This window comes from Malurus melanocephalus, unplaced genomic scaffold (assembly GCF_030028575.1).
Source record: "Malurus melanocephalus ecotype Western Australia unplaced genomic scaffold, MMel_1.1 scaffold_26, whole genome shotgun sequence".
In the NCBI taxonomy this organism is placed as follows: Eukaryota; Metazoa; Chordata; class Aves; order Passeriformes; family Maluridae; genus Malurus; species Malurus melanocephalus.
Window position 1 is genome coordinate 526,132 of NW_026623258.1, and position 22,763 is coordinate 548,894.

At 41.3% G+C, this 22,763-nt stretch overlaps 1 protein-coding gene across 1 annotated transcript in view; it reads right to left on the reverse strand.

The window, feature by feature from the left end:
- The window catches only part of MFSD2B (MFSD2 lysolipid transporter B, sphingolipid), a 37,718-nt gene extending 15,773 nt beyond the window's left edge, over nt 1-21,945 (reverse strand). The window contains exons 1-6 of the mRNA XM_057390421.1: nt 21,687-21,945; nt 16,345-16,461; nt 12,222-12,346; nt 8,788-8,911; nt 7,224-7,302; nt 3,164-3,333 (exon numbers count right to left, since the gene is read on the reverse strand). Of these exons, the coding sequence (XP_057246404.1) occupies nt 3,164-3,333; nt 7,224-7,302; nt 8,788-8,911; nt 12,222-12,346; nt 16,345-16,461; nt 21,687-21,728 (657 nt within the window). The 5' untranslated portion in view covers nt 21,729-21,945. The remainder of the gene's footprint in view (nt 1-3,163; nt 3,334-7,223; nt 7,303-8,787; nt 8,912-12,221; nt 12,347-16,344; nt 16,462-21,686) is intronic.
- Between the last annotated feature and the right edge of the window lie 818 nt (nt 21,946-22,763).

Here is a 22,763-nt window from a genome sequence, read left to right on the forward strand (position 1 = left end):
AACTCTTTCACACTGTTGGTTATGGCTTGCACGGCTACAGAGAGCAACACTGGAGATACCTGAGTTCACTAAACAAGGCAATTTCAGCCTGAAATGCAGCCTAGCCAGGACAGAAGGGGCTGGGAAAAAGAAAGGATAGTAACAGGATTTCTCCATGAACTTTATACTTTGTTTTTTTGTATTTGTTAATTTGCTTGAAGCATTTGAATTAAATGTTGTGTTTTACAGGCCATCATCATTAAGTGTAATTTAAACTACCAAGGATATTCATAGTAGGCCAAATATGATTCTCTAACCCTRAGCAAAACTTGTCAGCCCACCTACAACTCTATCAATATCCATGTTTGGTTTCCAGTAATAAAGATCCATTCACAAGCTTATAGTAACAACTTCAGGGGAGCTTTAAAACAATCATTTCTTCCACTTATTTTTTTTAATAAGGAGCAAAATAATATCASTCATTCATTAAGTGCTTTTTAAAACTAGATGTGCTCTTGAGCAGCTAAGAATTAGTCCTTTTGACAAAAAGGGTCAGGGTCACACTTCTGAACAGCATTAAAAGAAAGTCAAGAGTTGCCCTCTTCTAAATATTTCCTGATGGAATAACTTCGAGTTCATGATAATCTAGTCTTGCCTCAACTTGTAACTCAATGCCCATCAGTCACACAACCAAAATTCAAGATCCAACATCTCCTGTTGATCCTGCAATTAATCAGGTGCCAATTCTGCCATGTGTGGCATGAGCAAAGGGCAGRTTTCCAGTCACACTGTGACTTCTTCACATCTGAAGATCTGAAAAATGTTTGGATCTAAAAGCTTTCCCATCATTTCCCAGTTTTACTATCTATTTTAATGAAAGATAAAACTTCTACAAACTCTGGCTTCTTTAGGCTATGGATCTTTGCAAGTTTTTCAAAATGAAAACTGATATTCAACTGATTGTGACGTTTCTTTCTCCATCTCCTTCCTACCTCAGAAAGGTCAGGAAAGCACATGTGGTTACACTGAAAGGAAATAAATTAAGATTGTGAGTTTTTTTTTCCTTGAAAGCTGTTTCAGAGATTTCAAAATAGAGATTGGGGATTTTAGTCTGAAGCAGATTCAGACAGGGAATGCTGTGCCATGAAATTCAGCTTGCTCCATTGCTTTTCAAGCTACTCCTCTAAACAATTGATGGAGGTGTAATAAACACAGTAGTGTCCTACATCAAGCCATTGTCCCATAAGCTAAAAAGGAAGACAGGATGACATTTGGTGTCTTGTTAAAACATACAACTAGAAGTTACACTTACCAAATAAGCATCCTCCAAAACACATTAATCAGCCATAAAATGGCACGGCCATCTAGAGAAGCAGCCCAGCTCTCCCCAGATATTTGCTCAGATCAGCTCTGTGAGAAGCCTGTCCCAAAAYACCAAGGATCAGGTGGCACAGAGGCAAAGAACAGTGTCTGGGAACAGAGGGGGACAAGAGTTGGTTCCCTTCCTGGACCACCAGTGCTGATGYCAGAGAATGTAAATTCAAAAACATATAAAAAATGTGCCTTTAGCTTGTGATTTTACTGCTGCTGAAGTGTGATAATAGGAGCTATTCAACTACATTAGGAAGAGCACAAATACATATTTCCTCTTTTGCATCAAGCATTTGAGATTAGATTCARGTCAAGGAATCTTCTTCATGGGGTRTTTTATATATTGGTTGGTAYTTGCACTCACAGAGCAATGGATGAAAATATAAAAAGGAAGGATGAATCTAGCAGTTGATAAATTGGGACCAACAATCTGCTGATTCCACAAGTAACATAGGAAAAAAACACTACAAGAGGTCATTGTTTGATTCAGGACTTGTTTCAAGACCACTGGAAACAATGRAAGACTATCAAATTGTATTAACTGAGGTTTGGATCAGGTTTTAGGTTTTTCTTCCAGATATAAAACCTTCTTTGTTCCTCAAAAATAGAAAACTCAAGTTTGAGGAGATTACACTATTTGTGCAAAATTACAGGAAAAGTCTGCCATGGAAAATCAAATAAACAAGCATGGATCCCTAGGTTTATTCCACAAGTTAAACACTGAGATCTGTCCCCACTAATTGCCTGTTACCAAGCATTTACAGCAGTGGTTGGTACCTTCACAAAAGTACAGATTCCAAATAGGACTTAGGGTTGCATTCATGAAATTGCCATTAATCTGTACGGGAGATCTCCAGTGGTACCTCCTTTGGAAATGAGTGTTGTTGAACTGAAAGCTCCGGCTACAGACACCGTTTTTTCATAGAATCACCGAATAGGTTGGGTTGGGTTAGGTTGGGCTGGGTTGGGTGGGACTTTCAAAGATCATCTTATTCCAACTTCCTGCCATGGGCAGGGACACCTTCCACTATCCCAGGTTGCTCAGAGCCCCATCCAGCCTGGCCTTGGACACTTCCAGGGATGGGGCAGCCACATCTGGGCAACCTGTTCTAGTACCTACCTCCAGTAACAGCCACTCTGGTAAAAAAAAAAAAAAAAAAAAAAAGTCTTCCTCATATCTAATCTAAATCTACCCTCTTTTGGTTTAAAATCATTCCTCCTTGTCCTGTCACTACAAGCCTTGGTTAAAAGTTTCTTCCATCTTTCCCAAAAGCCCCCTTTTTGTACTGAAAGGCTGCAAWAAGGGCTCCTGGAGCCTTCTTTCCTCCAGACTGAACAAATCTGGCTCTCTCAGTCTGTATTCACAGGAGAGGTATTCCAACCTTCTGACCATCTGTGTGACCCTCCTCCAGCTCTGCTCTAACAGRTCCATATCTTGCACTGGGGACCCCAGAATTGTATTTCTGGAGTATTTCTGGAGGGGTAAACTGTGCTTTTCTTACTAAGCTACTGTAAACTGTAAATCAGCCCCCAGTGAAAACAAAGTTGGCCATGTCCCTCTCAGCTACTTTACAGGTTTGGCACCTCCTGCAAAGCTCCTCAGAGAAATTCTGCTGTCACACTGAGGAGAGGCTGAAAAGACAGCAAAATTGGAAAGCATTGTTTGCAATAAGGTCATTGTGTCAGCTCCAGCACCACTGATTTCAGGGAAGTTGTGTTCATCCTCATCCAGCTGGACATGACACGGTATTAGAGAAACATTCCATCCTTCTACATATTTTATGTATTTCAGTGTGATCCCACAGACACTCACTTGATGAGACAGGGGATCTGCGGGGTCTGGGATGCTGGAAGTGTCATGCCAGGAGTCAGTGGTGTTTGCTGAGGGATTCACAGTGCAGTGGGGAGAGACATGAGCACTGGCCACAATCTGTCCCTGAAGTGAAGCTCCAATCAAGGTCCCAAGCACTTCCATGGTCATGCCTGAAAAAAAAGGAAATATGCAGTAAGGATAAGAATCTTGCTCACCTGTCTGACTGAAGAGAAACCTCASCAAACCATTTCCTTTTACAGGAATGAGCAATGCCAAGAACAGCAGAACTGGAAGGTCAGCAACAGAACTGTTTCAAGGAAAGACAGTTTTGTAATTTATTTTCTGACCAGCTTTGAGAAGAAGCATCCTTGGAAGAGCCTTTTCCATACAAGCTGCATGAGAGAAGATGAATGCTGAGATTAAGAACTACAAGGGGATAATGTGGAGACCTTTCATCTCCAGGACCAGAGTAGAACTATGTGTTAAAKGCCATTTTTTCCAAAGCAGAACTTGGAGTCATGACACCAGTTCATCTAAAACTTGACAGTAACTTGTGAAACATTTATCTAATCAGACCTCTGAGTCCTCCACCTGTAAAATAAGGTGATATTTACCTCAGGTTTATGGAAGTAGTACATCTACAAAGCTCTTGGAAACAGCARGTGCTGTTCTTAATTGCCTAAGGCCAGAGTCAGGTAGAACGATCCACCTCAACCTCAGAGAATTAATCAGGTCACTAACTATCACCAGAAAAAGGGATCATCTTAAAAAACAACCAAAGCCTCCAGTTAGGAAAGCAAAAATCTATWCACGGGCATCATCTCATGAAATCGATCAATAACCTGACCAGGTGCTGCAGCTCTGTTGAGAACGGTGAGAAATTTGGGTTATAGACCTTCCTCACCCTGAGGGATTTCAAGCCCACCATGCCTGTTTCCCTGAAATGTGGCCATACCCAGCACCCCCATGGCTGGGAGATAAACGTTATTCCTGTCCCAGCTCCAAAGACTCTACACATTTTGCATAACAATAGACAGGGCTGAATGCATGCACAGATAAGGAGCTGGGACCATGTCTCCCCATTCATGAGGGAATGGTCTTCTCATTGACCCAAACTTCAGGCTTTTTTTCTATTTTTTCTCTCTCAGTGGCTCCCAGGGTTCCATGTTCCTTTCTCAGAAGCACCACGGGGGATTCTGAAGGGCTGCTTCCAGAGCAGGTGGTGTCCTGGTGGTTATCATAGACTCTCCAGGAAGTGACAGCCTTTCAAAAGCTCCTAGGTTYATGTTTATTCAAGTTTCCTGACCTGTAACAGCCTTCCTAGGTGACCTCAGACACTACACATGGCTTTTTGTGTGTCCCTGTAAAGGAATCAAAATACTTCACCATCTAAAGGGAGGGCACACAGGTTGTGAGGGGTTCAGACAGGGCAGTGATGCAGGCTGTGTGCAGCCATGCAAGATCCAGGAAGGAAAAGGGAAGAGAGGCTCCCTAGGAGATTTGGACCATTTAAACCTTTGTACTTTGTTCCCAAACTGAGAATGCTTCTGAGTGGAAAATTTGAGGTGCCAGGGAACATTAATTTAAACTAATGGGAAGTAAAAAAAGCTCCTCCCCCAAACTTCATGTTCAATCTCTCTAGTGATGTTGAAATTCAGTCCATATAACAAAAATCCTGGCAGATGGTGGAAATCTAACCCAAATCTGGTCTGAAGTGTTTGGGCATGAACTGGCCTCAGTTGGGAGCTGCTGAGCATCCAAACTCAGCTCAAAGGCAATGCACTCAGATCACACCTTTCCTTCCAAACACCACATACACACTCACAGCCTTTGTCTGGGGCTCTGCATCTGCATTTTATCAATCACTGCTATAGAATAAAACTCAGAAGCATCATTAGAGGCACCAGAAATGCAAMCACTGTGAAACTTTATTTCCTAAGGAGTAGCAAGAGCTGAGGAAAAGGTATCCTTCAAAGCTCTTATGTGCTCAGAATTTATGATGTATTACTTTCCACATCAGCTGAGAAAGCTGATCTGCCAGCAGATTGTACCTTGAAGGAGGTTATATTTTGGCCAGAATGTAAGTAGGATTTATGTTAAAGCAATTTYGGAATCCAGTATTTCTACCTTGCATTCATAGCAGAATGAAATTTCTAATAAGCAGTTCTGCTTGTCTCCAGCAGAGGGTAATGGATCCTCTGATCCCAACCTCATTTTTAAGAGCACACTTCATATTACACAGCTGTTTTTCTTTAACTCTTGAAGAAATGCCTGAACAACTGACTGCATCCAAGACAGTCCATCAACAGGAAGAATTCTCTATAAAACCCAAAGAGAGGCAAAAGTGTTTAAGTAAAACACTTGCCAAAAAAAAAAAAAAAACCCCACCAACAATCTCACATAATCATAACCATTACAAGAAAACTTTGCTCCAAACAAATATTATTTCAGCATATGCAAAAATACCAACATTTGAAGAGTCAAAGCTATGGCTCATTCCACCACCTTAATTTGGTTTAGGAGAACAGCTGTACACTCAAAAGTTCAAGCCTTTCTGAACAATAAAATGACACTATAAATGTGTGACACCTCTCAGCCACAGAGTTCAACAGCTTTTACAAGCACAGATTTCACTTGCCTATGAAGCCTTGCATGGGACTAGCAGATCAGAAAGCACATTTATTTGGATCACAGCCTCTGAAGACATAAAACCAGACAATAGAAAACACTAGGTACATGGCTTTAGTCAGAATTTAGGCCAGATGACTCAGAATACAGTCACTGCCAAAGAATATAACACAACTGGAACCTCCTGCTGTTTAGTCCTGTCCTGTGACTGCCAGCCCACACTTTTTCTTAAAAGATAGTTGATGATAATGCAGATTACAACTGTTCCATGTGTCTGGAAAGGGATTGGGTTGCTCAGGGGATATTGTATCTAGAATTTTTGACATTACATTTTTATCACTTCTGGCTATTCCACTGTGCCTCTGCGGATTTCAATATAAYCAAGTGTGTTGAGGGTTAGAAGGACTAATGGAAGAGAAAAGGAATCTTGCCAGGAAGAGAAAAGAGATTCAACAAAAAWACCTACAAGTTATTCTAAAGCAACACTGAAGGACAAGTTAAGGCATAGAAAAGCCTTCCAAGTAATATTTGGCTTTTTTCTCTTTACCTTGCTTAATGCAGATACACAGTAAAGAACACATGAGAACAGAGCTAAAGAGAGCAGGAGGGGAGGAAACTGTTCTTACATTCAATTTATGATCTATMCAGGAAATCTTGAAAATATTTTCACTGTACTTATTTTGGTCTGATTGATTTGCTTCAAAGCAAAAAGTTTGCCTGGTTTTGATTGCTGAACAGCCAGAGATCTGGTCTGTAAAGCCTCAGTATTTTAACTAATACAGTCAGAGTGCTAGTAACGTTACAACAAAATCTGCCCTTAAACTACCTGGTGTACATCAGAATTAATTAAATAAACAGAGGTGAAATGAAAAAAGAGATTTCAGTTGGTGTGAACATGCACACAAAATTATTCTCCTTTTTGGTGAAGTTAATGGTCTTGACTCTATGAGTCCTCAAAGTTTTTGTCTGAGAAAACAGATTTGGGATTTGAATTTATAACATGAAACACATAAACCTAAGGAAATATGAACTATAAAAAAAGAAGGCAACAAAACAACAAACTCAAAATTACTTTGTATTTTCTTCAATTGAATGTGTCTTGGTTTTTCCCCTACAAATCACCTTTAAATGGAATTGTTATTCCTTACCCTGACTTAGTTAAGAGTGATTTTTATTGTTCCCTCTGGCTAGTAATAAACCAAAAAGAGTTTATAGCTAATCAGACAATTTGAGACAATGAAATATTAACATCTCCTATTTAGCTAGAAAAATGCAATCCCTTGGAAGACAAATTAGTTTTCATCACATATTAAAACATTCTTATAAAAGTCCAGTTTAGGGGCACAAATCATTAGAACTTCCTATAGATTAAGAATGATTTTCAATAAAACTCAGCCCTAATTTCCAAGGAGAAAACCCAGACCACACTCACGATATGCTGTTGCAGAATCTCTGTCCTTCTGGTCCGTGCTGAGAAACATAGTGAGAGCAGAGTATGGTACTTGGAATAACTGGGGAAAGAAAGAATATGTCTTAGGAAATGTCAGGGTAAAACTGCTGTATTCCTTYGATATCCAAGAAAATGGTTTAATGGGACCTCAGGATTAATTTAGAACATACATTCAGAACATTGAGAACTGCCAACCAATTTTTTAGCACAAAGACCTGCCTTTTCTCTCTGGTTTGCAAAGCAAACCAAAATAAAAGGAAAACAGTATCTTCCAGAAATAATAAATAATAAAATACCAAGAGGTTTACCTTGATGTTGTGCTCCTTGAGTTTCCTGGGAAAACATCCTCCACAGACTGACTCTAAAGAATTTAGCTTTCCTTGCAGTAKGACCCTATTGTGGTCCTAGCTTGAGCTAACTAACAGGAAGCAAAGCCATAAAGAAGAAATACAGTTTTCCAYTTTATTCAAGCCAGAAGACTACACMATACCCAAACTATTTAAAATATCTAATTATGTAAGTCCAAGAGAAAATAGTGAAGGCTACTATGTCTTCAAGCACCATTTTGCCACTCACTCCTTCAGTTAAGGATAGGTAAAACCACCCAATTGCTGTGTTCATGCACTGACAAAAAGGTGGATGAGGAGTGCTGTTTTATTATTTTTATAGTCCTGTATCTGTATCTGGTGGAAACAATGCACTGGCAATATTTATTGCAATGCTGGGTAAAGGAGCCCTATTTTTACTGCAGGAGAAGCCTCATCTCCAGTAGTACTTCATTGAAAATAACTACTCAACATTAAAGGCTTGACCTTGGTCAGTATGTGGGTGGGATCCTGTCCTCATAATGTTGAACTAAAATAAAAATAATTTCTAAAATCCTGGAATGATATAGAGGCCAAACTCTCAGACTGTTGCAAAGTGGAATGGAGACATGAACCTTCTTGAAGAACCAAATTCTCTGTGGTGTTCCCACCACCCCAGAAATCTGTAGCCAAACTAAATCCTGCAATCTGCATCCTACTCTGTTTGTATAAAATGCATTTCTGTTCATCAGCATCAAACACAGCAAGTGTGTACGTTTGCAAAACTCTGCCTTGTTTCTCTTTCAAAAGAAAGAGGGAAGAAATTACTCAAAACCATAACGGATGTCTTCTGAACCGTATTTCTACTGGGGAAACAAAGGATCTAGGGAAATATTCAAGCTTAACACAGGAATACAGGAGTCCTAATCAGCTCCTGAAAACAGAAATTATGAGAAGTTGAATGTCTTACTGGAATTAGGACTCTGAACATCCATATGAGAATGAGCTGAGGGCACTGGAGGTAACCTGGCTGAATTAGCAGCTCATTTGCCAAAGAAAGCACTGGCAGAAACCATCAACCAGCAGAGAGTTTGAGAAAAGGACATCTGCCTGCCCCTTAAAGTCACTAGAAGTTGAATAAAATGTGAAAACAACTTAACTTAATATGAATGCATCAATATAGAGAGAAAGCAAGCTGCTTTCTCAACTGCTGAGACCATTGTGACCTATAATCTACTTACTGTGGTCAGTGCTTGGAAAAGGCAGTGGAAAGTCAGGTACCAAGCAACTCTTCCTGATGCAAATGGAGGCAGGTACCACATAAAAAAATAGGACACTATCGTGAAGGGTGTGCATGCCAGCACCCTGAAAAGAGGATTAACACATATCAGCAWTCTCAGCACAATGATAGCAAAGCACATTCAATTTTCCTACTAATAATCATTGTAATTTATTTTATGTCCAGTTTTCCTAAGTTCAGTAATGTCRTGCTTTTAAGTAACAAAAGTCAGTGTGCATTAAATACACAGATTAATAGAAAATATATTAATATTTATATAAAATATATAAATACATAGATTAATACTACCATAAAATTGAAAACCCCCAGCAATTCTGAAAGAGCTACACTTAAATTAATATCCCACTCAGAAGAGACACAATTTCCTTGCACATGCACTGTAAGAGCACACCTATATTGCCATTCCTTTGCACATGTCTCAGATTACACATTTTCTAGAAAGAATCACTGAAAACTGAGCTCTGTCATCATGTCTTTGCATACTGCAGCAATTTTTACATGCGCTTACTTATTACCAGGATTCCCTCTTCCAATTTCAGTGCCTTTGGTTTTCCCCTGAACTTAGTCTCTTCCCTGCTACTTCAAGCAAGTGCAAATATGTTGACACAGTGAAAAATATCGTAAAAAGCCTAAGAGACAACAGACAGWCCATTCTGCAAGCTCTCACACTCTGTATCTAGTTGGGAATGTGATAATATCCTCCATTTAACTCCTAATCACTTCAAACACAAAAGGATCACCTTCTCAAGAGTCAGATGGCTTAAAAAAAAAGAATCACAGAAACTTATACTCCAGACCTTGCCATTAAGCAGCAATTGATAACATTAGTCTAAAACTCTTTTTTTTTTTCTTTTTTCAGGCAAATAGCACTTGTCAAACTTCATGATACAGAACTGGTCAGATGCTAGTATTTCCYGAAAGTCTGAGCTGCAGCAGCATCAGGGCAGCCCTGTATTCTTGTAAATCAGGCATTGAACAATGTATTTAGATGACCAAGATCCTAACAAAAAATTTCCAAACACATAAAAGAGAAAACAGATTAATCCCTTCACAACAGCACTACTGACATTGGGGGTCAGCTGATTACTTTGCAATCGTGAAYTGAAAACCTGGAATACAAAAGGGTAATGTGGGTAAATAGTTTAGTAAAACAATGGCTTTCCCACACTGCTCTTTGGGATGGACAGCACCCCTGGGAGCTAAACATTTACCAGGAAAGTGCCAGGTTCTGGTATTCTCTGTCCCTCCGGTCCCCAGCCCACAGCTCACCCACAGCAGTGGAAAACATAAACAAGGGTGAAATCCTAATACATCTCAGGGAAYCCACTTTCCCCTCCACAAGGGTGAGCTCTTCCACACGATGTCCAGAGTCACCACACAAAATATCTTCACACTCACTTTTATTTTCATACAACATTTTAGCAAAAAATCCTCTTAGTATTGTTCTCCCCATTTCATCCTCTTCCCACATTCTCCTTGCCTCTTTAATATCAGAGGGTTTTCTGAGCCTTGCTGAAGTTGCTGAATATCTGATTATCTACTATTATCCCTTTTGACAAAATGTTCAACCASTATTTCAAGWCAATGTCTCCTTCTGCCTTTTAAAGCCATTAAGTAAGTGATTGATGACTGTGTAATATAATGAGGACAGTATTAAGTGATAGTTAAACATTCACCTCCCTTATTAATGTTCTTGCTTTGCTGGCAAGCTTTCCTCACTGAAAAAATTTCATTGCTACACTCTAGATTGTTAAGAAGTCAGAAAAATTTGAAAATGCTCCATTATTTTTAAGTTTAGGGAAGCCCCATTTTTTGCTTTGTATAAAAATGGCCTGACTCTCAAAGTCCAAGAACAAAATTGCCATGAAAATATTAGCATTGCCAAAAAAACCCAGACAAAATTCTCCTGTGAAGAAGGCAGCTGCTTGATGAAAGGCAGGGTTAGATAAACACTCTTCCTGTAAGAAGTGCAAGATGTGCTGTAGCTGGTTTACAGTGAAAAGGGCTGATAAGTTCATGCTTGTGCTAGGACTGGAATCATTCTAACATTGATTTAAAACTAGCAATAAACACACTTCTTGTATTTTTAGAGAACTTAAAAAAAAAAAAAAAAAGCATCAGCATACTTCTAAAGGCATTTGTATAAAAATCTCATTACTGTCCTTTTGAACAGCTTTCTTACTTGGTTAATTCAGTAGTCATTAAAAACTACACCATTTACCTGGCCTGCAACCARATCCTGAGGAGAAAAACAGCAGCAAGCTCCTCTTTTCCCACTAGACTTGACAAAAAGCTAAACTTCAGCCTTAAGGCCCTGTTCTTACTGGGCCACGAGCTGATCTCAGCCTTTTTTCCAACATTGCCTTCTCTATTTTGTTAGACAGAAGCTGCCCATGGACAAACTTCTGTAGCCCTAAAACCACACAACAGCAAGAGAATCTCCAGCTAAAAAACTGGGCTTATTTTCCCTGAAATTTCAACTTCCTTGCTCAGGACACAACATTTGCTCTTAGATTTTTGGTGTAAATCAAATCTGAGGGTTACATAAATTCAAAATTCATAATTAATTTAAAATACCTTACCATACATCCTTACAATGTATGAGATAAAGGGTGATGGAAGACTCCCTACTTCACAAAGAAGTCAGTCTCCCCTCGACTTCCAAAATATTAAAAACCCAGCAAATACATGCCCTGTGACACAGATGAACTTCAGTTTCTCAAGCGTGGACCAATCTTTTCCAATTTTTCTTGCTTCCCACCTGTCAATCACCTTCCTACAGGTGCAGTATTGATTGTTCTAACCTCTCCTCAGAGCACATGGACAGCACGTGCATGAGCGTAAGGTGTCACAGATAAACATCACGCCCTTCCTTCAGAAAAAAAAAAAAATCAAAACTTTACAGCATCTCACTCTTTATGAGTCATGGTTATTTTTTTAATTAACTGTCCTGAGTATGGGATGTAAGAGAAGCAGGACCTCAATGAGTGCTGTAAGAACCTAACACAGTTCTAGGGCAGTGCTGGYTGCTGAGCAACTTTGTGGAAGAGTGAAGTGAAACTAAAGAAATCTAGACAAAGATGAAAATTCAACCACAGATTTAAGAAAGTTTTAGAGGTCAGCCTCCAGTTTTGTTAACAATATAGTCTCTTAATTGTCTCTTAACAGCCTTTACTGTCTGTRTCTGCAGTGGTAGAAAATCACATTCGTGCTTTCATTGGTGAAAAAGTTAAAGATGACATGATGAATTTTTGTTTTTATTTGATATATGTGGAATGGATACAATCACTGAGACTAATTTAATGTGGTGGCTGTATGATCACAAYGCTCAATATTCACATATACATATAAATACATGTACACATTTATACTTACCAAGGCATGAGCCGGCCGATTTTTGTCCATCTACTTTTGCTAATAAAAAAGCCAGCAACAGGGTCRGTAACTGCACCTGAGGCTTTGCCAATGAACAGCACCAAAGAGGCGTGAAATGGAGTAATCTGAAAGTACAGCCAGAACACAGTAAACAAGATCCATTGTTTCACAGCACAATGAAACAAAAAAAAAAAAATTTCCAGAAAAAAAAAAAAAAAAAAAAAAAAAAAAAAAAAAAAAAAAAAAAAAAAAAAAAAAAAAAAACCACTCAGTTTTAAAGGATAATGATAGTTCATTTACAAAACATGTCTGCTGCTGCCATAGAAATTCCTATTGGTTACCCACAGCAAACAAATGAGACATTGAGATAGGTGCTGTGAATAAAGGGATTACAGGGGGAAAATGCAAGGAAGGAAAGATCCTGAATGTGTTTAGGATGAGAAAAATGCATCAGATAGCCAAATAGCAAAGTCATTGCTTTAGTCATACAATCTGACAGTCCCTCTGTAATTTCCCTCTTGCTTTTCCCCCACACATCTCCATCTCCCCATATCTTTATCTGATCTAGGAAATGGTAGAGGAGGCTGTTTACATGCACTGATGTTTTCTCCTCCCCTGAGTGCAGCAACAAGGCTGCCAACTGGTGGCATGTGGCTGAGGAAGAGGTTGTTGCACAACAGACTTCATCCACCTGGGACTGAACAGTGACAACTGAATTGCGTAAGGCACATCTGTTCAAACCAAAGTTGCCAGCACGTGWCCATCACATTTCACTCGAAAAATGCTCATGGATTACATAAGAATAAAGTCAGTAAAAGAAACCTCTGAAATGAACTCAGGAGGACCATACTTTAGTGCCTTTATAGAAATGCAGTTTGTCCCAGGCAATGCAGTTATTTTATCACATAGATCTGTGCAGAGCTTAGGAACTTCATCACACAATGGTTAAAAAGGTGGGTTCTCTTCCAAGTGCTCAGTTCATGTCATTGCAACTACAATCCTGAAAAAAAATGCCATTGAAACCTCTATAAATATGAATGTTCATCATATCAGTYATTGAGAGAGGCTACTGAAACAGTCTATGTGGCTTAAACAGCAAGAGGAGAAAAAATCCCTTCATCTTTGTGCTGCATCACACCAGTGCTCCAGAGGCCTGGAAAATGCAGCTGATCCAACACCAAGCTAGGACAGGTATCTCCTGCTTTCCTGCACAGGACATGGCCTCCCAGGCAGCACCACCAGGCTCCCAGCTCTGCAGCTCCTCTGCCTGCAGAATTTGCTGTAGGTGTTCTCTGACCGCTGAAAGTCCTGGATGACCAGGACCAAAGGCAGGTGCAATGGATTTCTGTCACCACACCAGCTACATTTTAGCTCAAATCGGGTGAAATTGCAGTGGCAGCCAATGTTCCTGTCACCACCAACTCCAAGACACATAGTCCACCCTGGAAAGTTTGTGAACAGGGAAGGATTTGGAATAGTAGTGTGTGATGGAAGAAGTTGGGATGAGCACAGGACTGTGTCCCACCTTCTTGCTGATTTTCACCTCATCCACCTTTGCTGGCTTGTGCCCTCCCGCAGCCAGGAGCCCACCAGCCCTGAGGCAGACTCGCCTTGGGGGCTGCATCAGGACTGGCCACGGTCACTGCTGCTCCTCAAGAGACAGGGCAGCCAAAATAGCCACAAAACAGCAGTCAGAAAGATAGAGGGGTTGAAATACTGCAGTTATGAATGTTCGTCATATCAGTTATTGAGAGAGGCTACTGAAACAGTCTATGTGGCTTAAACAGSARGAGGAGAAAAAATCCCTTCATCTTTGTGCTGCATCACACCAGTGCTCCAGAGGCCTCGAAAATGCAGCTTCACACAGGAACACAAAACTACAGATCAGGTGAGTTCCACATTGGTATTTTGTTCAGATAACCTGAACAGACTGAAAGGAAGTGGGTATTAGATACACAGAGGTGGAAGAAAGCTTTGAGGAAAAAGCAAAATCTCTTTCATGCTACGAGTGGAGTCTGTGTAGACTCTTCATCGCTGGTATGATCCAGCTTACACATTCCTTGGCTGCATTTTCTTATCTCCTAAATCTAAYTAATGTTTGTGAGTACCAATGCCAGAAACTTCTCAGCATTAATCAAATACAAGATAAAAAATGCTAACTTCACCCATCTCAAAAAGAATAAAGACAAGGATCCTTTCATCTGAGAATTTTGATGTTCTCTAGTAATTTGATTCAAGAATCCTGTGTGGTTTGGAGTTACATTTATGTCTGTATTCTATACAGGTAATTTAGGTGGAATATAGAATTAAAATCGAAAATCTGTAAGTTATAGAAAATTGATAAAAATAAAATGTTCTTAGAAAGGGCCCAGATTAGCCATGAAAGATTGCACTTAGTGAGTTTCACAGTCTCTCAAGAAGTTAAAACACTTCTGCCCTCTGAATGGGCAAGAATTAAAGCCAGGTAGTGGCTATAAAATTACATTCTCTCCCCTGAGAATGTGTGGGAAAGAACATAGGATTTCAGAGGCTTTTATCAGGCCTTGAAATAAATCCTGTCCCTGCAGGACTACTTCAGAGAACAAACTAAACCATCGGGGAACAAATAATTAAGCCTCTTAATGAAAGTGCAAGTATATCATTACAAACATTAAGCAAAATTASTGGGTTTCTGTAGAAGCTGGTTAATAAAATAATTATTAATAAAATAATTATSATGAAGTCACTTATTTAGGTAGTGCCCAAAGGTGCAGAGATGGGCCCCCAGCTTTCTGCACACAAACAGAGGAAGGAACAGCCCCTTGCTTCAAGAATTTTCAATCTCTGTGATAAGCAAAGAATGGGAAATTGCCATAATTATAAACACCCTGGGAAAATGGTGTTAGGGTCTGTCTCATCCATTTCCTGCTTCGTCATCTCCAATGTCTTGTGTTGCCATCCTTGGTGTGAGAGGGCAACAGCTTTAGTTCAGAGCTGCTCTACCTCCCTGCTGTACCCCCAGCTCCTTTTTCCACCTCCAATTCCTCAGGTTCCACGCCATCCCCTTGACATCTTTGACACTGCTGCCCAAAACTGGCTCCTTTTCTACACCTTGTGGCTTTCATCTCAACAAGACACTCCAGACGACCATGTACATGCCCATTTTACTGTGTTGCATATTTTATTTAGTAAGTCACAAGTCCGCTTTTAACACCAGACTTTTATAGGAAAACCATAAACTCAGATTTCTGGACACCTCTAGTCATAATATCCTATGTTTAGACAGAAAATGGGTAGTGATTCCTGACCCAGAACTTCCTGATTTTTCCAGCAAATAGGAAGAGTTATCAAAGCTGAAGTCCCTCAGGTCATTTCAGAGCTGTTCTCACAGTCCCTGCAATCTGGCCTCAACTCCCTAAAATACTTTTTTCTATCCTAAAACTTTATCCATTCCACAGTTACTGTGCATGCAATAAAGACAATCCAAAACAGCAAAATTTGCTTATGGATTAATTTTCTTTGTGTCTCTGCTGTCCTGAAATCTAGCTGGAGCAGCTGAAAGTCAGATGAATGGGATGACTCCTGCTGCTTTGTCTCACCAGGTCTGCTTCTGCACCAGAGAGCCACAGACTGCAAGCAAAGAACCTTCAGGAAGGATAACTCAGCTTTCTTTGCCACAAAATCACCTTAGACAAACCAAATAAAATCTGTGTGAAATTATGTTGGCTATTGGATATAACTGCAGTGATTTTTAACTAAACCAAATGAACAAAACTTCACAACCTCCACATGGAGGCATTAATGCTTTCCGAGGTTTTGTATCCTACACTCTTTKACTCTTGACACTGAAAACTGCTTTTCCTTGTGTCTGCAAGTGTGTGAGCTCTACAGCACCCAAAGTTCTGATAACAATCCCCACCTAAAAACGAACAACAGCCACTTCAAGACAGAAAGGAAACTGGTGAGGGAAAAAATTAATTCTGGACAAGTTCAYGCAGTTTCCAGGATGCTGGACAGCTGAAGGCAATGACAACAAGACAATTTAAAATATTTATTAGCTAATTCMCCTTTTATCATTCCAGGGACAGGGCTGGCAATACCAGGGTTAAGCCAACAGTCTGCAAATGTTTCTTGTGCTACTTACATGGGCTATGTCCAGCAGGTAGATCTGCAGGAAGAAAGAAGCAGCACTCCCTGCCACTTGGTTCGGGGCCCCTCCTATAGCATAGCAGAGTTTGCTACACATGGAGAGCCTGTATTCCTGTGAGAGGAAGCAGAACAAACCGTGAGTAAACTGAGGTGCACAAGTTAAAAGCTGCAGAAGTGATAAGGTTAAAGTCTATAGTTAACACTAATTTAATGTATTAGCTTCACAGCTATTCTGCTAATAAATCCACATGSCCTCAACCCCTATCATCAACAGGCATTTGGGTGCTCTTGCTTTGATTTTAATGYGTTTGTTCTCTAATTCAGCCCCTGAAAACAGATTACAGTATTCCTAAAAGTGAGTTGTGATGATCCTCAGGATTACCTGCCTTCCTCTCACAAGCTATTAAAAGGAAACAAGTCTGCAAACAAGCAAGAAGCAGCAGAGAAGTGCTACACTATTATCTGAGCTTAGTTTTGTCTTTGAATGCTTAATTAATATTTTTTAAGGTTGAAAACTTTTACTTTAAGAAAAAATTATATTAATCTTTCAGATTATATTAATTGACAAATACTCTCATGCCACAATAATGAAACAACATTCACAGAAAGTTTCACAGTCAAATGTACACCAAACAGATCCCAAACATTTGTTCTTTGTTCCTTCCTTTGTCACAAAATGCTGGTGTGACACTGGCAAAGTCACTTGACTTTGCACACCCTCCTTTTGGCCTGACTTTTCTGCATCTTTGTGAAAATTACCACAATATGGAAAGTGATTTTGGGCCCAAGTCTTCTTTAGAAAATCACTCCAAGTGTATTTAAAAAAATCTTGCAAAACTTTGCTTTCTCATTTGCCTTTTGATGTTTGAAAAGTACCATAAGCATCCAAGAATATTCTCAAATATATCTGCCAAATAAGAATAAGATAAATGTTGAGAATAAGTAATCCCAGTAATTAAAATACAAAAATTACAGTTTCTAATAGAAATTCTAATGAAGAGCACTGGGGTTTTTTTCTAATAATGGAAGTTCCAGAATACTGGAATGCCTTTAAAAAAATCTTAAAATTTAATTTTATGTCATAAAATTCAGAATAAAGAAAGAAAATTACYCTTTGTTAATCCTGTACTACTTTCAGAGTAGTACAGTACAAATCCATTCCAAATTTTGACTTTTAGGCTTTCAGCCCCTCTCTAACATTTTCTATCAACAGGAGCCAGGAAACATGAAGAAGAGCAGCAATATTAATCCTGGGTCTGCCTTATCTCTGAACTGACTCCACAAGCCCTTAATTCTTAGTCAGATCAGGACAAAAATAGAGAWGATGTAATGAAATCCACCACAATGGTGATATTCTGACACATTACCWACTTTCTGATCATTTTAAAATTTACTAACCCATCATCTTTACTCTGTAACAGTTTTGAGAAGTTTTTGACTTCTAGGCAGAGCTTTTCATCATCTAAACATTTCCCTTTGAACTATTTTATCAGAGTGGGTGTGAACAAACAAGCACAAGTATCAGGACTCTTTCCTTTTTGTGTTTTCCCAGAGAAAGACAGGGTGGGGTCCCATTGCTACACCCAAAGAAAGTGGACACTGACAGGGCATGAGCTGCAAAATGTTATCACCACAGCAGGCCTCACTTTGCACAGGCAATTTTCTTGCCTTTCTTTTTCTTCACAGGAAAAAAAAAAGTGATAAACAGTCACAAGACAGACTTCATTATAACAATGTACTATTTAATTTGATAAGAGGTTGCAAACAGCAAGCAGACTATATACATGTTTGCTATACAAAGCAACTCTTCATTTTTCATAYATATGTCTTATTCAATATGAGTTTTACTAGACTTGTGTAGTCCACAGAATTTTGCTAGCTGGACCCATTGCAGTCCCCTTGAGCTTTGCTCCAGGGGCTGTGTACTTTAAAACTTTGTCTCACTTTTTAATTTTTTAGTCATTACCTTCTCCTAGCCTCTCCATCTTCCACAAATTAAATTACATTAAGAGTTCGCTTTCCCTTGATACCTTCCCTCCTGATCCCCAAGTACTGGCAAGATGACTTTCAGCTGAAATCAAGAGATATAAACCACTGCTATGCAAATTCTGTACCCTATTTCAACTTCAAATACAGCTAAAACTTTAGGATCTGTATTGCTGATTTCACACGTATTTTCACTAACTTTCATAGACTCATAGAATGTTTTGGGCTGGAGAGGAGTTTTAAAGATCATCCMATCCAACCCCTCTGCCATGGGCAGGGACACCTTCCCCTAGACCAGGTTGCTCCAAACCCCATCCAGTCCAGCTTTGAGCATTTCCAATGATGGGGCAGCCACAGCTTCTTTGGTCAAGCTGTGCCAATGYCACAACACCCTCATTGTAAAGAATTTCATTCTTACGTGCTTCTTTCAGTTTAAAACCATTGCCCCCTGTCCTTTCAATGGTTAAGGCTGCAGTAAAACAGCAGAAGTAAATGTCTCTATATAATATAAACTATTTAAAATGTTTTTAGAACACAAAGAATGTAAAGTTCTTAAAAAWTAATCTAATTAAATCTGTGGTACACTAAATGGTCAACCAAGATCAAGGCTGCAGGCAGTACTGCTGTTTCATGGTTAGAAAATTTATAATCTTAGTGCATTTTTATGAAGTCTCACTGCAGTTCCACACACACCCAGAATGATGCTCAACTATTCTCTGAACCGTGCTCCCAGATCACCTTGAAGCAAAGTTAATACTTTGGTCACAGCAGTAGTTAAGTTTTAATTAAATTTTGGTTATGAATGTTATTTTCAGAATAAACCAAGCTGTCAGATAGACGTGGCATACAGAAATGTCCTGTTTGGTCACCCACAGAAACACAGGGAAGCTGCAGTTCACTAACTCCCTGAAAGGTAGTATATATCCTGATCACTGTCCCATACCTGTTTTCTTTTTACTTTGTCTAATTGCTTTTGGAAGTTGTTTGTATGTTAAGCCATAAACAGCACAGCAGTTTTAAATGCAAATGACACATACTGTGAAAGGAAATGCCACTGTCRCTGCATATCTGCTACCTGGTAATTTCACTGAGTGTCCCTGAGCTTCTAGCTGCTGAGAAGCAACCCTTCAGACTCTACATTCTGGTGTCTCTTTCCAAAAGAAGTAGCTCACAACAGATWTTTGCCTCTCCATGTGGATTTTACATGGTAACGACCACCGTTTCTGCCTCAGAATGCAACAGAAAATGGTAAAATGAGGGTAGGACTCTGCACGAGTAAAGCTGAAGCATTTCCTTCTCTCTATCTTCCTACAATTAAGAGCAGAGGAGATGCACATGGCAGYTGTCTGTTACAGGATCTAGCCTCAGTTGTGTTTGCATGATATTGCTCATAAATGCTGACAGAAACGGTCCTGGGAAGGATAACACTGAGCAGGACTGTGACCAACAGCAGAGCTCTGGCTATCAGCAGCTCCCAGGGCTTTGCTCCCAGGGCTGGGTGTCCCTGCTGCACTGCCTCCTCAAAAAACACAAATTGCTTGACTCCTGTGAGATCCAGGCAAAGCTTCTTCACCTGTGCAGGTTTGTCAGCAAGCTGAAAGCACTCCACARGCCACTAGAGACCCGAAAGCATAGGCAGTGGTCAAGTAAGAAATGAAACATAAAAGTACAATGAAAATTTTGTTCCAAGACTCTCGTGGTGTAGTTGAATGTCAACATCAAATTGCTTCTACAAGCTCTAGGAGAAATGCAAGACAATGGAGTGAAAGGTAAGAGGAAGAAAGGTCAAATGAAGTTACAATTTTTTTTGTTTGTTTTCAGATTAACTTGACAATTTCATACTTTTAAATGCTCCCATCATATCATATTTAATTGTGTTACAAGGCAAACCAAGAAAGCATAACAGCTGAGAGATTTGACTTTGCTCCTKAAATAGAAACTTTAAACATTGTTATGGAAAATTAATGCTTCTCCCACACTGTAGCTCCTTTATTTTTAATTCTYTTGTAAGTTAAAACCATACTTGTAAATTTTCCCTTCCCCAATAGAACAGAAATTGAATACGATGTTTACAGCAGACCATCATATTTCTAAAGAAAGTATTTCAGCACATTAAAAACGACTCTGCAACTGTGTGTGATGGGCATAGGGAGCAGCCACGTTTTGTCCTAAGCTATTTGTTATCAGTCGAGTCCAGAACTGAACCAACAAGTAATTTAAAAGCAGTAAGAACAGACAGCRAAACCTGTGACTCAAAGATAAATGCTAGTCTAGGTTTATCTGAGAAACAATGAAATGTAGYTAGAGAGGAGCAGCTTTTGAGTCAGCTTTTCTTTCAACATAGAATTAACACCGGTAATGTTTCTGTTCTGCGAGTGACCAAACAACTGCCTCTTGAAAGCGCGAGTGCGGCAGTCACGGGTGGCATCCCAGGTCCCTCACACCGAGCATCCTGAGGACTGGTTTCAGGTTTCTTAGCGACATCAGCCCGCCCTTGAGTGGAAGAAAACAGGAGCAGGGCTTGTGTGCAGACATCTAGGGACGGGCGTGTGGGTAAGGTGGGATACAGGGGTACTTTCTTGGGATATTCTTCGAGCCGCTGGCAACGCAGCTCTGAGGGGCCGTGTGAGGCAAAGATGGTGTATCTCTGTGCAAAATCTTCACGCTTCTGCCACGAATTCACCCAGACGCTTTCCAAACACAAAAATTCAAGCCCGAACAGCACATGCCCAAAGTCTGATGAGCTCGGTGGGCTGAACGCCCCCMAACTTGTCGTTGGTTTCCTCGGCCCCTCTGTTTGGAAGCTGCCCCTTCCCAGTTTTACCCGGTGTTCCCTCAGGAGCCGYGGAGCGGGGCAGTCCTCGCTCACCCTCATCTGCCTCCCACTCCCACCTCAGCGAACACCGAGTCTGAGAGGCAGCATGAGATACCCTCGCTCAACACCTCAGCCCACACCTGAAAATCGGGASCTGCTGAGGCTCCGGGGAGGGCGAACCCCTCCTGCCTCCCACATGGCACCTGTCCGGTCCGGGAGACAGCCCCAGAGGGAACAGGMGGTGGGGAGCSAAGGCGCTTTTYCCCGGCACCGCAGCGGTCAGTAAGTAATTCCCGTGCAGTGCATCCCAGGGAAAACACCGGGGTTGCGGCGGGAAGGGTTGAAGAGCTATTTCAGGTACTCCTGAGGCGCCTCACGAAGCCCCTCACAACCCCGGCGGCCTCGGTGAGTCCGGGCTGCCTCAGCCCCGCGACCCGCCCGGACGGGAGCGAAACGCCGGGGTGGCGGGACCCCGCTGTGTCCGAGGGACTCCCCAAGCCTCTTGACGACCACCCTGCCCCCTCGCAGCCCCCTACCTCCTGCTCGCCCGCCGGGGTGTCCCTCGCAGCCCCCGCCATGGCACCGCGGACATCCCACCGTCCGACACCTGCGCGCCCGGGGCGGGGCGGCGGAGCGGAGCTGAGGGAGAGCGGGCGGTGTCCTCGCTRCCCTTTCCCAGCGCCCTGGAGGGGCAAAGGCGCCGGCACTGCTCTCCCGGCCCGGGAGAGGAGATTCCCTCACCCCGCCGAGCCCCCAGAACCGGCGTCCCCCGTCCTTCCCCGGCACCTTCGGGGGGAGAGGAACGGGGCAGCGCCGCAGGGCACGGGGCTCAAGGACGGGGTGCGGGGGTGGAGGGAGCCGGGGCTGTTCCCATCCACAGCCCCAAAACGCCAGCGCTGCCTTTTGAAGAGACGCGCTGTTTCCCGATATGCCGGGATGTAGAACCACGTCGGACAGCAACGCTGTCCTCTGTCAGCTGGACGGAGATCACACAAYGCGGCTGCTCATTCTTCCATTAGGGTGGTTAGATAGTGTAAGCGGCTGCCCCGGGAGGCGGTGGAGTCACCAGAGTCACCGTCCYTGGAGCTGTTTAAGATCAGACTGGATGTGGCACTCAGTGCCAAGGTCTGGTTGACAAGGTGGTGYTGGGTCACAGGTTGGACTCGATCTGAGGTCTTTTCCAACCTCATTGATTGTGTGATTCTGCTGCCCCCGAGCCAACGCTCTTATCTAGGCTGTACGAGTTCACCACCACCCTGCCCCTGGGAAAGTGCTCTTGAAACCATGCTCTGCATCAGAGGAATGAAATACAAATTGCATTTTGAAGTCTGAATCCTTTCAACAGTGAGACAGCGTGAGAGAAGAAGGTTTAACAAAGCCAAATGGAGGACTTGTAACCTGCTGGTCTTGGGGAGATGAGAGATGATGACTAATCRATCTCTACACCCAGGGCTTTGTGGCGTGACTGATTCCAAGGGCACTGCTACTGACAGGGTCACCTGGTGGGTACGGGGCAGCCACTGCAAACCATGACATGAAATACTGACATCCAACCCTGTGCACCCTCGTTTGATAATACTTATAGTTAATTTGCAATATTCTGAAATAACAAG